Source organism: Heterodontus francisci, chromosome 6, assembly GCF_036365525.1.
Source record: "Heterodontus francisci isolate sHetFra1 chromosome 6, sHetFra1.hap1, whole genome shotgun sequence".
NCBI lineage: Eukaryota > Metazoa > Chordata > Chondrichthyes > Heterodontiformes > Heterodontidae > Heterodontus > Heterodontus francisci.
The window spans coordinates 155,849,033-155,864,035 of NC_090376.1; the positions used below are offsets into that span (position 1 = coordinate 155,849,033).

The 15,003-nt window shown below is 45.8% G+C and overlaps 1 protein-coding gene across 1 annotated transcript in view; it reads left to right on the plus strand.

The window, feature by feature from the left end:
- Nucleotides 1-15,003, plus strand: part of uggt2 (UDP-glucose glycoprotein glucosyltransferase 2) — a 740,193-nt gene that overhangs the window by 229,279 nt on the left and 495,911 nt on the right. The window contains exon 10 of the mRNA XM_068034396.1: nucleotides 10,543-10,642. Within this exon, the coding sequence (XP_067890497.1) occupies nucleotides 10,543-10,642 (100 nt within the window). The remainder of the gene's footprint in view (nucleotides 1-10,542; nucleotides 10,643-15,003) is intronic.

Consider the following 15,003-nt stretch of genomic DNA (forward strand, 5'->3'; position numbering starts at 1 on the left):
CAGGTTGACTATTATTTCTGGCAACTTTATGGGCCTTTTCTTTTAATCTTATACAATCCTTAACTTCCTTTGTTATCCCTGATTGCCTTTATATTTGAGGTTTTTGTGCCTTGAAGGAATGTATAGTTTCTATAAACTGTGTAATATATTTTATTATTTTATTTTATCTTTAAAGACTGTCCATTGCCTCTGTACTATCATACCTTTTAATGCATTTTCCCAATCTACCTCAGCCAATTTGCCCCCTCATAATTTCCTTTGTTCAAATTTAGCACCCTGGCTTCAGATTGAACTACCTCACTTTCAAACATAATGTAAAATTTTATCATATTATGGTCACTCATCCCTAAAGGTTCTTTGACAACAAGATTACTAATTAGCCCATTCTCATTACATAATACTAGATCAAAAATAACCTGTTCTCCAGTTGATTCCTCAACATACTTCTGGAGAAAACCATCCCTAACATACTTCAGAAACTCGTTCTCCACAGCATTAGTGCTCATTAGGTTTACCCGAGATTACTGTATTGCACATGCCACATGCTTCTCTATGCCCCACACTACCACTACTGTTTGGTGGCCCATAAACAACTCCTACCAATGTCTACTGCCCCTTGCCATCTCTTAGCTCCACCCAAACAGATTCCATATTATGTTCTTCCGATCTGACAGCTTCCTTTACCAATGTACTGATCCCATCCCTTATTATCAGCGCAACACCACCTCCTGTTCCTTTTTGCCTGTCCTTTCCTAAATGTCGAATATCCTTGAATATTCAGTTCCCAGTCTTGGTCACCCTGTAGCAATCCTTTATGGCAATTAGATCATACCCATTTATCTCTATTTGTGCCTTTAAATCATCTACCTTGTTGCAAATGCTGCATGCATTCTGGTAGAGTGCCCTTAACCTTGTATTCTTGACATTATTCTGCATTCTAAGCCTAGTTGATGCTCGCATTTGTTTTGCCTGCCTTCTAATTTCACTTGCTACTTTTCTACCTTCTGTTATCAGCTTTACTTCTTTGCAATTTGAGCTACGCCTCAGGTTACCATCCCCCTGACAAGCTAGTTTAAACCCTCCCCAATAGCACTAGCAAATCCCCTTGTGAGGATATTAGTTCCGGTCCTGTTACAGTATAGCCCGTCTATCTTCTACAGGTTCCACCTGCCTCAGAACAGGTCCCAGTGCCTCAGAAATCTGATGCCCTCCCTCCTACACCAATTCTCCAGCCATGTGTTCAATCGGTCAATCCTCCTATCCCTATGCCTACTAGCACGTGGCACTGGGAGTAATCCTGAGATTACTGCTTTGGAGGTACTGCTTTTTCATTTCCTTCCTAACTCCCTAAAATCTCCTTTCAGGACCTCATCCTACCTACTACTCTTCCTACCTATGTCATTGGTACCAATTTGGACCATGACCTCTGGCTGTTCACTCTCCCCAGAAGGATGTCCTGCAGCTCCTCCGTGACATCCTTGACCCTGGCACCAGCAAGGCAACACCCCACCCTGGAGTCACAATTGCTGCCACAGAAATGCTTGTCTGATCCCCTGGCTATCGAATCCCGCATCACTATTGCTCTTCCACTCTTCTTCTTCCCCTCCTGTGCAGCTGAGCCACCCGTGTTTCCACAGACTTTGCTCTGGCTGCACTCCCTCGAGGAACCATCGCTTTCACCAGTATCCAGAATGGAAAACCGATTAGCAAGCAAGATAGACTGAGGGGACTCCTGCACTGCCTGCCTGGTTCTCTTAGACTGCCTGGCTGTCACCCATTCTCTCTCTGCCTGCATTCTCCTAAGCTGCGGTGTGACCACCTCCCGAAACATGCCATCCACATAGTACTCTGCCTCCCGGATGCACAACGGTGACTTCACCCGCCGCTCGAGTTCTGAAACCTACAGCTCAAGCATCTGCAGACGGTGACACTTCCTCCATAGCAAGAACATCCTTCTTTAGATAAGGAGACCAAAACTGCACACAGTATTCCAGATGTGATCTCACCAAGGCCCTGTATAATTGCAGCAAGACATCCTTACACCTGTACTCGAATCCTCTCGCTATGAAGGCCAACATACCATTTGCCTTCTTCACTGCCTACTGCACCTGCAGGCTTACTTTCAGCGACTGGTGCACAAGGACACCCAGGTCTCGTTGCACCTCCCCCTTTCCCAATCTATCGCCGTTCAGATAATAATCTGCCTTTCTGTTTTTGCCACCAAAGTGGATAACCTCATATTTATCCACATTATACTGCATCTGCCATGTATTTGCCCTCTCATTCAACCTGTCCAAATCACACTGGAGCTTAGAGTCAAAGAGTCATACAGCATAGAAACAGGCCCTTCGGCCCACCGCGTCCATGCCAACCGTAATGCCTATCTATACTAATCCCACCTGCCTGCATTAATTTCATATCCCTCTATGCCTTTCTCATTCAAGTACCTGTCCAGATGCCTGTTAAATGTTACTACGGTTCCTGCCTCCACCACGTCCTCTGGCAGCTCATTCCAGATAACCAATATTCTTTGTGTGAAAAATTTACCCCTTTGATCCCCTTTAAACCTCCTCCCTCTCACCTTAAATCTATGCCCTCCAGTTTTAGTCACCCCTACCATGGGAAACAGACTCTGGCTATCTAGCCTATCTATGCCTCTCATAATTTTATATCCCTCTATCATGTCCCCTCTCAGCCTTCTTCGCTCCAGAGAAAACAGACCCAGCCTATCCAATCTCTCTTTATAACTCAAGCTCTCCAAACCAGGCAACATCCTTGTGAATCTTTTCTGCACACTCTGTAGCTTAATCACATCTTTCCTGTAGCATGGCGACCAGAACTGCACACAGTACTCCAAATGCGGCCTAACCAACGTTATGTACAACTGTAACATGACGTCCCAACTCTTGTACTCAATGCCTCGGCCGATGAAGGCAAGCCATACGTCTTCTTCACCACCCTGTCTACCTGTGTTGCTACTTTCAGGGAACTATTTACTTGCACCCCATGGTCTCTCTGCTCAACAACACTCCCCAGGGCCCTGCCATTCACTGTATATGTCCTGCCCTGGTTTAACTTCCCAAAATGCATCACTTCACACTTAGAGTCATAGAGAGTTACAGCACTGAAACAGGCCCTTCAGCCCACCGAGTCTGTGCCGACCAACAACCACCCACTTGTCTGCGTTAAATTCCATTTGCCAATCCCTAGCCCACTTTCCCAGTTGATCTATATCCTGTTGTAACCTTAGACAACCTTATTCACTGTCCATTATACCACCAATTTTGGCGTCATCTGCAAACTTACTAATCATGCCCTTTACATTCACATCCAAGTCATTAATATATATGACAAAGAACAGAGGGCCCAGCACCGATCCCTGCGGCACACCACTGGTCACTGGCCTCCAATCTGAAAAACAACCCCCCACTACCACCCTCTGCCTCCTATCACCAAGCCAATTTTGTATCCAATTTGCTAGCTCACCTTGGAACCCATGTGTTCAACCCTTCTGGACCAGCCTACCATGCGGGACCTTGTCAAAGGACTTGCTTAACTCCATGTGGACAACGTCCATCGCCCTGCCCTCATCAATCCTCTCGGTCACCTCCTCAAAAAACTCAAATCAAATTCGTGAGACATAATTTCCCATGCACAAAGCCATGCTGACTATCCCTAATCAGACCATGCCTTTCCAGATGCATATAAATCCTGTCTGTCAGAATCCCTTCCAATAACTTTCCCACCACTGATGTAAGGCTCACCGGCCTGTAGTTCCCTGACTTATCCCTGCTAACCTTGTTAAATAATGGCACAACATTAGCTATCCTCCAATAAAAGCAAAATACTGCGGATGCTGGAAATCTGAAATAAAAACAAAAAATGCTGGAACCACTCAGCAGGTCTGGCAGCATCTGTGGAAAGAGAAGCAGAGTTAACATTTCGGGTCAGTGACCAGTCTTCTGGTACCTCACCCATGGCTAACGATGATACAAAAATCTCTGCCATGGCCCCAGCAATCTCCTCCCTTGCTTCCCACAATGTCCTAGGTTACACCTGGTTAGGCCCTGGGGATTTATCCACCTTAATGCGCTTCAAAACCTCCAACAACTCCTCCTTTGTATTGTTGATATGCTCCAGGTGTTCCCTCCCTTGAACTCACTAGCTTCCATGACCTTCTCCACGGTAAATACGGACGAGAAATATTCATTTGTGACCTTGCCCATTTCCCATAGCTCCACACATAGATTACCACACTGATCCTTAAGGGGACCTCCTCTCTCCCTAGCTACCCTTTTACTCTTAATATACTTATAGAATCTTTTAGCATTCTCCTTTATCTTATCTGCCAGGGAAATCTCATGGCCCCTTTACGCCCTCCTAATTTCCTTCTTAACTGTACTCCTACATCCCCTATACTTCTCGAGGAACCCGCGTGATCTCAGCTGCCTATACCTGACATATGCCTCCTTCTTTGTCCTGACCAGACCCTCAATATCCCTCATCAACCAAAGTTCCCTAAACTTGCCAGCCTTGCCCTTCCATCTAACAGAAACATGTTGGCCCTGAACTCTTCCTATCTCACTTTTAAAAGCCTCCCACTTGCCAGACGTTCTTTTACCTGTATACAGCCTCTCCCATTCAACTTTTGAGAGTTCCTTTCTGATGCCAGCGAAATTAGCCTTCCCCCAATTTAGGACTTTAACCTGAGGACCAGTCCTATCCTTTTCCATAACTATCTTGAAGCTAATAGAGTTATGGTCACTGGTCCCAAAGTGCTCTCCCACTGACACATCAACCACCTGCCCATCCTCATTTCCCAAGAGGATGTCGAGTGTAGCCCCTTCTCTAGTAGAGCCATCCACATGCTGCTTTATAAAACTATCCTGGACACACTTAACAAATTCTTCCCCATCTGATCCCTTAGCACTAAGGCAGTCCCAGTCAATATTAGGCAAGTTAAAATCACCTACTGTTACTACCCTATAATTCCTACACCTATCTGTGATTTCCCTACATATATGCTCCTCCAATTCCCTCTGCCTATGGTATAATCCCATCAAAGTGATTACCCTTATTTCTAAGTTCTACCCATATGGCCTCACTGGACTTTCCCCCCAGGATATCCTCTCTAAGTACTGCCGTGATGTCCTCCCTAATCAATAGTGCAACTCCCCCTCCTCTCTTACCTCCACCTCTGTCACGCTGGAAGGATCGGTACCCCGGAACATTGAGATTCCAGTCCTGCCCATCCCTCAACCACGTTTCCGTAATGGCTATAATATCGCAATTCCATGTACCGATCCATGCTCTTGAGTTCATCTGCCTTACCTGTAAGACTTCTTGCATTAAAGTAAATGCAGTTTAGCCTACCAGACCTTCCACACTCCCTGTCCTGCTCCTGCCCGGCCTGCCTACTGGACTTGCTTGCTTTAACCTCTACATTTGCCTCAACTATCTCTTCTCTGCATCCTCCTCACAGCTCACACTCCCACCCAGCTTTGTGTCGGCTGCAAACTTGGATATATTACATTTAATTCCCTCATCTATATCATTAATATATATTGTGAATAGCTGGGATACTTCCACTGGTCACTGCCTGCCACTCGGAAAAAGACCCTTTTATTCCTACTCTTTGTTTCCTGTCTGCCAACCATTTCTCTGTCCATTTCAGTACCTTAGCCCCAATCCCATATGCTTTAATTTTGCACGCTAATCTCTTATGTGGGACCTTATCGTAAGCCTTCTGAAAGTCCAGGTACAGCACATCCACTGGTTCTCCCTATCTATTCTACTAGTTACATGCTCAAAAAAGTTCCAGTAGGTTTGTTGAGCATGATTTCCTTTCATAAATCCATGTTGACTTTGTCCGATCCTGTCATTGTTTTCCAAGTGCTCTGCTCTTACATCTTTTATAATGAACTCTAGCATTTTTCCCACTACTGATGTCAGGCTAACCGGTCCATAATTCCCTGTTTTCTCTCTACCTCCTTTTTTAAATAGTGGGGTTACATTAGTTACCCTCCAATCCATTGGAACTGTTCCAGAGTCTATAGAATTTTGGAAAATGACCAACAATGCATCTACTATTTCAAGGAACACTTCCTTAAGTACTCTGGGATGGAGATTATTAGGCCCTGGGGATTTATCGCCTTCAATCCCATCAGTTTCCCTAACACAATTTCCCTACTAATACTGATTTCATACAGTTCCTCCTTCTTACTAGACCCTATGTTCCCCAACATTTCTGGGAGGTAATTTGTGTCCTCCTTTGTGAAGACCGAACCAAAGTATGTATTTAATTTGTCAGCTATTTCTTTGTTCCCCATTCTGTTTCATACTGCAAGGGACCCACATTGTCTTCACCAATCTTTTTCTCTTCACATATCTATGGAAGCTTTTACAGTCAGTTTTTATGTACTCTGCAAGTTTACTCTCATACTCTATTTTCCCCTTCTTAATCAATCCCTTTGTCCTCCTTTGCTGAATTCTAAACTGCTCCCAATCCTCAGGTTTGCTGCTTGTTCTGGCCATGTTATATTTCTCCTCCTTGGAACTAATACTATCCCTAATTTATTTTGTAAGCCACGGTTGAGCCACCCTTCCTGCTTTATTTTTGCGGCAGACAGGAATGAACAATTGTTGTAATTCATCCATGCGCTCTTTAAATGCTAGCCGTTGCCTATCCACTGTCAAGCCTTTAAGTAACGTTCCCCAATCTATCATAGCCAACTCGCGTCTCATACCTTCATAGTTTCCTTTTTTTAGATTCAGGACTCTCGTCTTGGAATCAATCTCTCACTCTCCATCTTCATGAAGAATTCTATCATGTTATGGTCGCTCTTCCCCGAGGGACCCTGCACAACAAGATTATTAACTAATCCTTTCTCATTACACAATTCCCAGTTAAGGATGGCCAGTTCTCCAGTTGGTTCCTCAACGTATTGATCCAAAAAACCATCACGTACGCACTCTGGGAATTCCTCCTCCACAGTATTATTGCTAATTTGGTTTGACTAATCTATATGTAGATTAAAGTCGCCAATAATTACAGTTGCACCCTTATTGCATGCAATTCTAATTTCCTGTTTAATGCCATTGTCTACATCACCACTGCTGTTTGGGGGTCTATGTACAACCCCCACCAACGTTTTCTACCCCTTAGTGTTTCTTAGCTCCACCCATACAGATTCCACATCAGGATTCTCTGAGCTAATATCCTTCCTCATCACTATTGTATTGATTTTCTCTTTTACTAACAATGCTACTCCAACTTCTTTCCCTTTTTCTCTGTCTTTCCTAAATATTGAATACCCCTGGATGTCCAGTTCCCATCCTTGGTCACCCCGCAGCCGTGTCTCCATAATCGCAACTATATCGGAGCTATTTACATCTGTTTGTGCAGTTAATTCGCCTACCTTATTGCAAATACTCCCTGCATTGAAACACAATGCCTTTAGGCTTGTCGTTTTAACATTCTTAGTCATCTTAGCATTAATTTGCACTGTGGCCCTATTTGTTTCTTGTCCTTGATTTCTATGCTTTCCACTTTTGCCTTTTTGTTTCCTGTCTTTGTTTCTATCCTTGTTTCCTCCTCCTCATTCTCCCCACTCAGGTTCCTATCCCCCTACCATTCTAGATTAAATCCTCCCCAACAGAACTAGCAAACACCCCTGCGAGGACATCGGTTCCAGTCCTGCCTCGATGTAACCTGTCCCGCTTGTACAGGTCCCACCTTCCCCAGAACTGGTCCCGGTGTCCCAGGAATCTAAATCCCTCCCCCCTGCACCATTTCTCCAGTCATGCATTCATTTGGTCTATTCTATTGTTCCTGTACTCACTAACACGTGGCACAGGAAGTAATCCTGTGAGGTCCTGCTTTTTAATTTAGCTCCTCACTCCTTAAATCCTCATTCCTTTTTCTACCTATGTCGTTGGTACTGACGTGTACCACGACCACTGGGTGTTCACCCTTCCCCTTCAGAATTTCCTGCAGTCGCTCCGAGACATCCTTGATCCTAGCACCAGGGAGGCAACATACATCCTGGTGTCTCGTTTGCGGCCACAGAAACACCTGTCTGTACCCCTTGAATCTCCTATCACTATGGCTCTCCCAGTCTTTTTCCCCCACTGCTGTGCAGCAGAGCCACCTGTGGTGCCACGAACTTGGCTGTTGCTGCTTTCCCCTGGGAGGCCATTCACCCCAACAGTATTCAAAGTGATATATCTGTTAGAGAGGGCGACGGCCACAGGGGACTCCTGCACTACCTGCCCGTGCCTACTACTCTGCCTGGTGGTCACCCATCCCTTTTCTGCCTGTGCAGCCATTACCTGCGGTGTGACCACCTTGCTAAACGTGCTATCCACGACGTCCTTAGTATCGCGGATGCTCCACAGTGAATTCACGTGCAACTCCAGCTCCAAAATGCGGGTAGCCAGTAGCTGCAGATGGGTACACTTCCTACACACATGGTCGTCAGGGACACTGGAAGTGTCCCTGATTTCCCACCAAGCTCAGGAGGAGCATATCACAGGTGCGTGCTCTCCTGCCATGACTTACCTTTAGATTACTTAGTTACTCCCTTTAATTAAAAAATACTAATTACGCTAGGGGCCTTGTTCTACTCCAAACACTACCCACTACAATCTAAAGTCCTTAATAAATTACACAAATTAAAAAAAACACACTTTAGTAATACTAACCTTATCACTTATCCGGTAGGTTTAAAAAAAGAACTTTCCACTCATTTTTTAAAGCTATTTCCAGGCACCAACAGCTGTTACTCACCAACCAATCACCTTGCACTTTCCTGTGATGTCACTGTTGACTCTTTTTTTTTCAAACTCCGGCGCGCTTGGACTGCTCTCCACTCCGGGAAGGTAAGTGACTAGGCCTCGATCCTCGGGCTCAATTTAGCAGCTCCCCTCTCGGCCTTCTCTCCTCAGGTCCGCTCCTCTCCGCTCTCGGAAGTTAAGTGACTGGGCCTTGATCCTCGGGCTCATATTTAGATGAATTAGTGGTGATCTTATTGAAACATAAAAGGTTCTGAGGGGGCTTGACAGGGTAGACGCTGAGAGGATGTTTCTCCTGGTGGGGGAATCTAGAACTGGGGCGCACAGTTTAAAAATAAGGTGTCTCCCATTTAAGATGGAGATAAGGAAAACCTTTTTCACGCAGCGAATTGAGGAAAACCTTTTTCACGCAGCGAGTGGTTAAGGTCTGGAATACGCTACCTGAGAACGTGGTGGAGGCTGGTTCAATTGAAACACTCAGAAGAGAATTAGACAGCTTTATGAAAAGCAATAATGTGCAGGGTTATGGGGAGAAGGCAGGGGAATGGAACTGAGGAAATTTCTCTTTCAGAGAGCCAGTGCGGATGCGATGGGCCAAATGACCTCCTTCTGCACTGTAATGATTCTGTGATTCTGAGGTGAGGAGGAATTTCTTCTCTCAGAGGGTCGTTAATCTTTGGGATTTTTTTACCCCAGAGAACAGTGGAGGCTGGGTCATTGAATATATTCATGGCTGAGTTAGACAGATTCTTGAACTATAGGGGAGTAAAGGCTTATGGGGGGCAGGCAGGAAAGTGGAGTTAAGGCCTCAATCAGATCCACCATTATCTTATTGAATGGCAGAGCAGGCTGAAGGGGCCAAAGAGCCTACTTCTGCTCCGATTTCTTATGTTATCCTGTTCTCCTCCCATTCTTCATACAGACAAAGGGTGACCCCTAGCAAGATGCTCATGACTTTTCTCCTGGTGACTTCCATAAGGTAGAGTAACCCATAAGGTAGAGTAGCACAGCATAATAATAAAAGCAAAATACTGCGGATGCTGGAAATCTGAAATAAAAACAAGAAATGCTGGAACCACTCAGCAGGTCAGTTGCTCTTTTTTGAGGTGAGCGAATTGCAGAATAAATGTTGCTGGAGTGTTGGTGAAGTCTTGACAAAGTGTTCTAAAAGTCTCCCGATGTGTTTGATGTCCTCTTCACAAACTCCAGCAGCAAGTGAACAAAAAATGGTGAGTAGCCCTTTAAGCAACGCTTGAAATCTACATCGACGCCTTGTTTACTCCTAAACAGCTGGTTGATGTTGGCAGAGGGTGTTAGCATGAGCACCAAAATTCCATGAGCCTTGTTAATGAGCACAAGCAAGCCTTTTAAGTGGCAGTCAGCCCCTTAACGAATTTCCTGGCTACTATTCCTAGTTTGTGATTCAACTCTTTTACCAAGATGGTGTTTTGCACAAAATGGCGTTTCAGCTCAAGATCCCATCTTGGCCACCTCACAGGATCTTTAGCACTGGAACACGCTGCTGAAAATTGTCCCCGCTGTCTCCAGACAAAAGGGCTTGTTCCTTTGTGATGAATTTTAATGTTTCTAATTCTATGTATTTTAAATACAAATAGAATTGCTCTTTTCATACAAATGCATTCACGAATAAGTCGACCAGATGGGCTTAATCTATGGAATTTCTATTTAATAGGTGGAAAATGTACAACATTCTACAGTCTTTTTACCTGCTTTTTTTTTCTTTTTCAGATCTAAGTTTCCAGGCAGCGACTCACATTGTCTCTGCTCCTGTTTATGATGCTTTGAAGTTAATGCGAGACCTTAGTCAAAATTTCCCAACAAAAGCCAGGTACTGAAATGAGTGATATTTGCACAAAAGCATGCTGTGTACCTGTTTTTTTTTTAAAAAGCCTTTTGGAGTATATATTCATCCACAATTCTGCAAACCACCCCTTGATGCTGATCCCCTCACACCCCCTTTCCCGGCAACACTCACCTGCAAGATCCCTGCCACCGTGAGCTACCTGTGGCCTGGGTCCAGTGCTGCTCCTAGGCCTAAGGTGGATGCTCCACTGGCAGCAATCACCGCCACTATAGACAGCTCGGCTGCGTGGAATGTCCATCCTGTGACTTGGGGAGTCGTGGGCGCTTCACGTGGCTTGGACGATCACATGTGCAGGAAGTGTCTTCAGCTGCAAAAACCTGAGCTCCACGTTTTATAACGTGAGCAGAGGGTGGAGTCACTGTGGTGCATCCGCAAAGCTGAAAACTACGTGGATATCACATTTAACAGTGTGGTCACACAGCAGATTAAGAGCGTTCAGGCAGAGAGGGAATCGGAGACCGCTAAGCAGTCTAGAAAGACCAGACAGGTAGTGCAGGAGTCCTCTGAGTCTATCTCACTCACCAACCAGTTTTCCATTTTGGATACTGGTGAGGGCGATGGTTCGTCAGAGGAATGTAGCAAGAGCCAAGTTTGTGGCACTACAAGTGGTTCAGCTGCACAGGAGGGGGGGAAGAAGTGTGAAAGCGCAATAGTGGTAACTGATTCGATTGTTAGGGGAACAGACAAGTTTCTGTGGCCATAGATTTTAAGTAGCTAGGAAGGAGATTAAAAAGCAGGACCTCAAAAGCAGTGATCTCAGGGTTACTCCCAGTCCCACTTGCAAGTGAGTAGGAGAATTGAGCGATTGAACCACATGTTTGGGGAACTGGTGTAGGATGGAGGGCATCGAATTACTGAGACATTAGGACCGGTTCTGGGTCAGGTTGGACCTGTACAAGATGGACTGGAACGCATATCCTTGCAGGGAGATTTACGAGTGCTGTGGGAAGAGTTTAAACTAAATTGTCAGGGGGATGGGAACCTGAGAGGGAGCTCAGATTGGAGGGAAGCAAAACTGATAACTTGTCAGGGGTGTGGGAATCAGGAGCAAGTATTTGAGAGGAATACCAAGGTGCAGAGAATACTGGGGGAGTAGAAGAGCAGGGAATAGTACGTTATTAAGTGGGGTCAGAGTAAGAGAGAAAGTAATAAAGTCGCAATCAGGGAGTTAATATGCATGTATGTAAATGCATAGATGTGTGATTAATAAGACTGGTGAGGAACAGGTGCAGATTGATTTTTAGATTTAGAGATACAGCACTGAAACAGGCCCTTCGGCCCACCGAGTCTGTGCCGACCATTAACCACCCATTTATACTAATCCTACACTAATCCCATATTCCTACCACATCCTCACCTGTCCCTATATTCCCCTACCACCTACCTATACTAGGGACAATTTATAATGGCCAATTAACCTAGCAACCTGCAAGTCTTTGGCATGTGGGAGGAAACCAAAGCACCTGGAGGAAACCCACGCAGACACAGGGAGAACTTGCAAACTCCACACAGGCAGGACCCAGAATTGAACCCGGGTCGCTGGAGCTGTGAGGCTGCGGTGCTAACCACTGCGCCACTGTGCCGCCCCGGCTGTAGCATGCCTAATGGGTAAATGCGGTGCTGTTCCTCGAGCTTGCATTGATGTTCACTGGAACATTGCAGCACTCCCAGGACACAGACATGGGCATGAGAGCAGGGGAGTGTGTGGAAATGGCGAGAAACCGGAAGCTGGGGGTCATGCTTTTGGACTGAGCAGAGATGTTCTGCAAAGTGGTCACCCAATCTGCGTTTGGTCTCCCCATGTAGAGGAGACCACATTGTGAGCAGCAAATACAGTATACTAAATTGAAAGAAGTGCAAGTAAATCGCTGCTTCACCTGGAAGGAGTGTTTGGGGCCTTGAATAGTGAGGAGAGAGGAGGTAAATGGGCAGGTATTACACATCCTGCGATTGCAGAGGCAGGTGCTGTGGGAAGGGGACGAGGTGGTGGGGGTAATGGAGGAGTGGACCAGGGTGTCGCGGAGGAATGATCCCTTCGGAATAGTGATAAGGGAAGGGAAGATACGTTTGGTAGTGGCATCACGCTGGAGGTGGCGGAAATGGCAGAGGATCATCCTTTGGATCTGGAGGCTGTTGGGGTGGAAAGTGAGGACAAGGGGAACCCTGTCGCGGTTCTGGGAGGGAGGGGAAAGGGTGAGGGTAGAGGTGTGGGAAATGGGCCGGACACAGTTGAGGGCCCTGTCAAACACAGTGGGGAGGAATCCTCAGTTGAGGAAAAAGTAAGACATATCAGAAGCGCTGTTGTGGAAGGTAGCATCATCAGAGCAGATGCGTCAGGGACGGAGAAACTGGGAGAATAGAATGGAGTCCTTACAGGAGGCATGGTGTGAAGAAGTGTAGTCGAGTGGCTGTGGGAGTCAGTGGGCTTATAATGAATATTAGTAGACAACCTATCCCCAGAGATGGAGACAGAGAAGTCGGGGAAGGGGAGGGAAATGTCGGAGATGGACCATGTAAAGGTGAGAGAAGGTGGAAATTAGAAGCAAAGTTGAGAAAGTTTTCCAGTTCTGGGCGGGAGCAGGAAACGGCACCGATACAGTCATCAATGTACCGGAGAAAGAGTTGGTGGAGGGAGCCTGAGTAGGACTGGAACAAGGAATGTTCGACATATTCCACAAATAGATAGGCATAACTAGGACCCATGCGGGTACCCATGGCAACACCTTTCACTTGAAGGAAGTGAGTGGAGCTGAAGGAGAAGTTGTTCAATGTGAGAACAAGTTCAGCCAGGCGGAGGAGGGTGGTGGTGGATGAGGACTGATTGGGTCTCTGTTCAAGGAAGAAGCGGAGAGCCCTTAGACTGTCCTGGTGGGGGATGGAGGTGTAGAGAGATTGGACGTCCATAGTGAAGAGGAGGCAGTTGGGGCCAGGAAACTGGAAATTGTCAAAATGATGGGGGCATTAGAAGAGTCACGGATGTAAGTGGGAAGAGACTGGACCTGGGGAGAAAAGATAGAGTCAAGATGTGGAAATATGATGTGGCTATAACAGAGATCAGGCTCAAAGAAGGGCAGGACTGCTTGTTAAATATTCCTGGATACAAGATGTTCAGAAAAGATAGGAAAGAGAAAAAAGGGGTAGGGGTGGCAGGATTGATTAAGGAGAGCATTGCTGGAGAAAAAGGATGTCCCAAAGGGGTCGAGGGCACAATCAATTTGGCTCGAGCTAAGGAACAAAAAAGATGCGGTTACATTGCTTGGTATTATCTGTAGGTCACCAGCTAGTGTGAAAGATGTGGAAGAACAAATTTGCAAGGAAATTAGAGAGGTACAAAAGTTATTGGGTATTTATAATGGGGACTTTAATTATCCAAAAAAAGTCTGGGATAATAGTAGTGTAAGGGGCAGTGAGGGGCAAGAGCCATAGACTTATACAGCACAGAAACAGGCCACCGTGTCCATGCTGGCCATCAAGCCTATCTATTCTAATCCCATTTTCCAGCAATTGGCCCACAGCCTTGTATGCTATGGCGTTTCAAGTGCTCATCTAAATACTTCTTAAATGTTGTGAGGGTTCCTTCCTCTGCCACCCCTTCAGGCAGTGTGTTCCAGATTCCAACCACCCTCTGGGTGAAAATATTTTTCCTCAAATCCCTTCTAAACTCCTACCCATTACCTTAAATCTATGCCCCCTGGTTATTGACACCTCCGCTAAGGGAAAAAGTTTCCTCCTATCTACCCTATCTATGCCCCTCATAATTTTGTATACCTCAATCAGGTCCCCCCTCAGCCTTCTCTGCTCTAAGGAAAACAACCCAAACCTATCCAGTCTATCTTCATAGCTGAAATGCTCCAGCCCAGGCAACATCCTGGTGAACCTCCTCTGCACCCTTTCCAGTGCAATCACATTCTTCCTATGAGGTGGCGGACAAAACTGTACACATTACTCCAGCTGTGGCCTGACTAGCGTTTTATACAGCTCCACTATAACCACCTGCTCTTATATTCTGTACCTCGGCTAATAAAGGCAAGTATCCCATATGCCTCCCGAACCACCTTATCTACCTGTGCTGCTGCCTTCAGTGATTTCTGGACAAGAACACCAAGGTCCCTCTGACCCTCTGTACTTCCTAGGGTCCTACCATCCATGGTATATTCCCTTGTCTTGTTAGTCCTCCCAAAATGCATCACCTCACACTCCTCAGGATTAAATTCCATTTGCCACTGCTCTGCCCATCTTACCAGCCCATCTATATCGTCCTGTAATCTAAGGCTTTCCTCCTCACTACGACATCACAATTTTCATGCCAGCTGCGAATATACTGA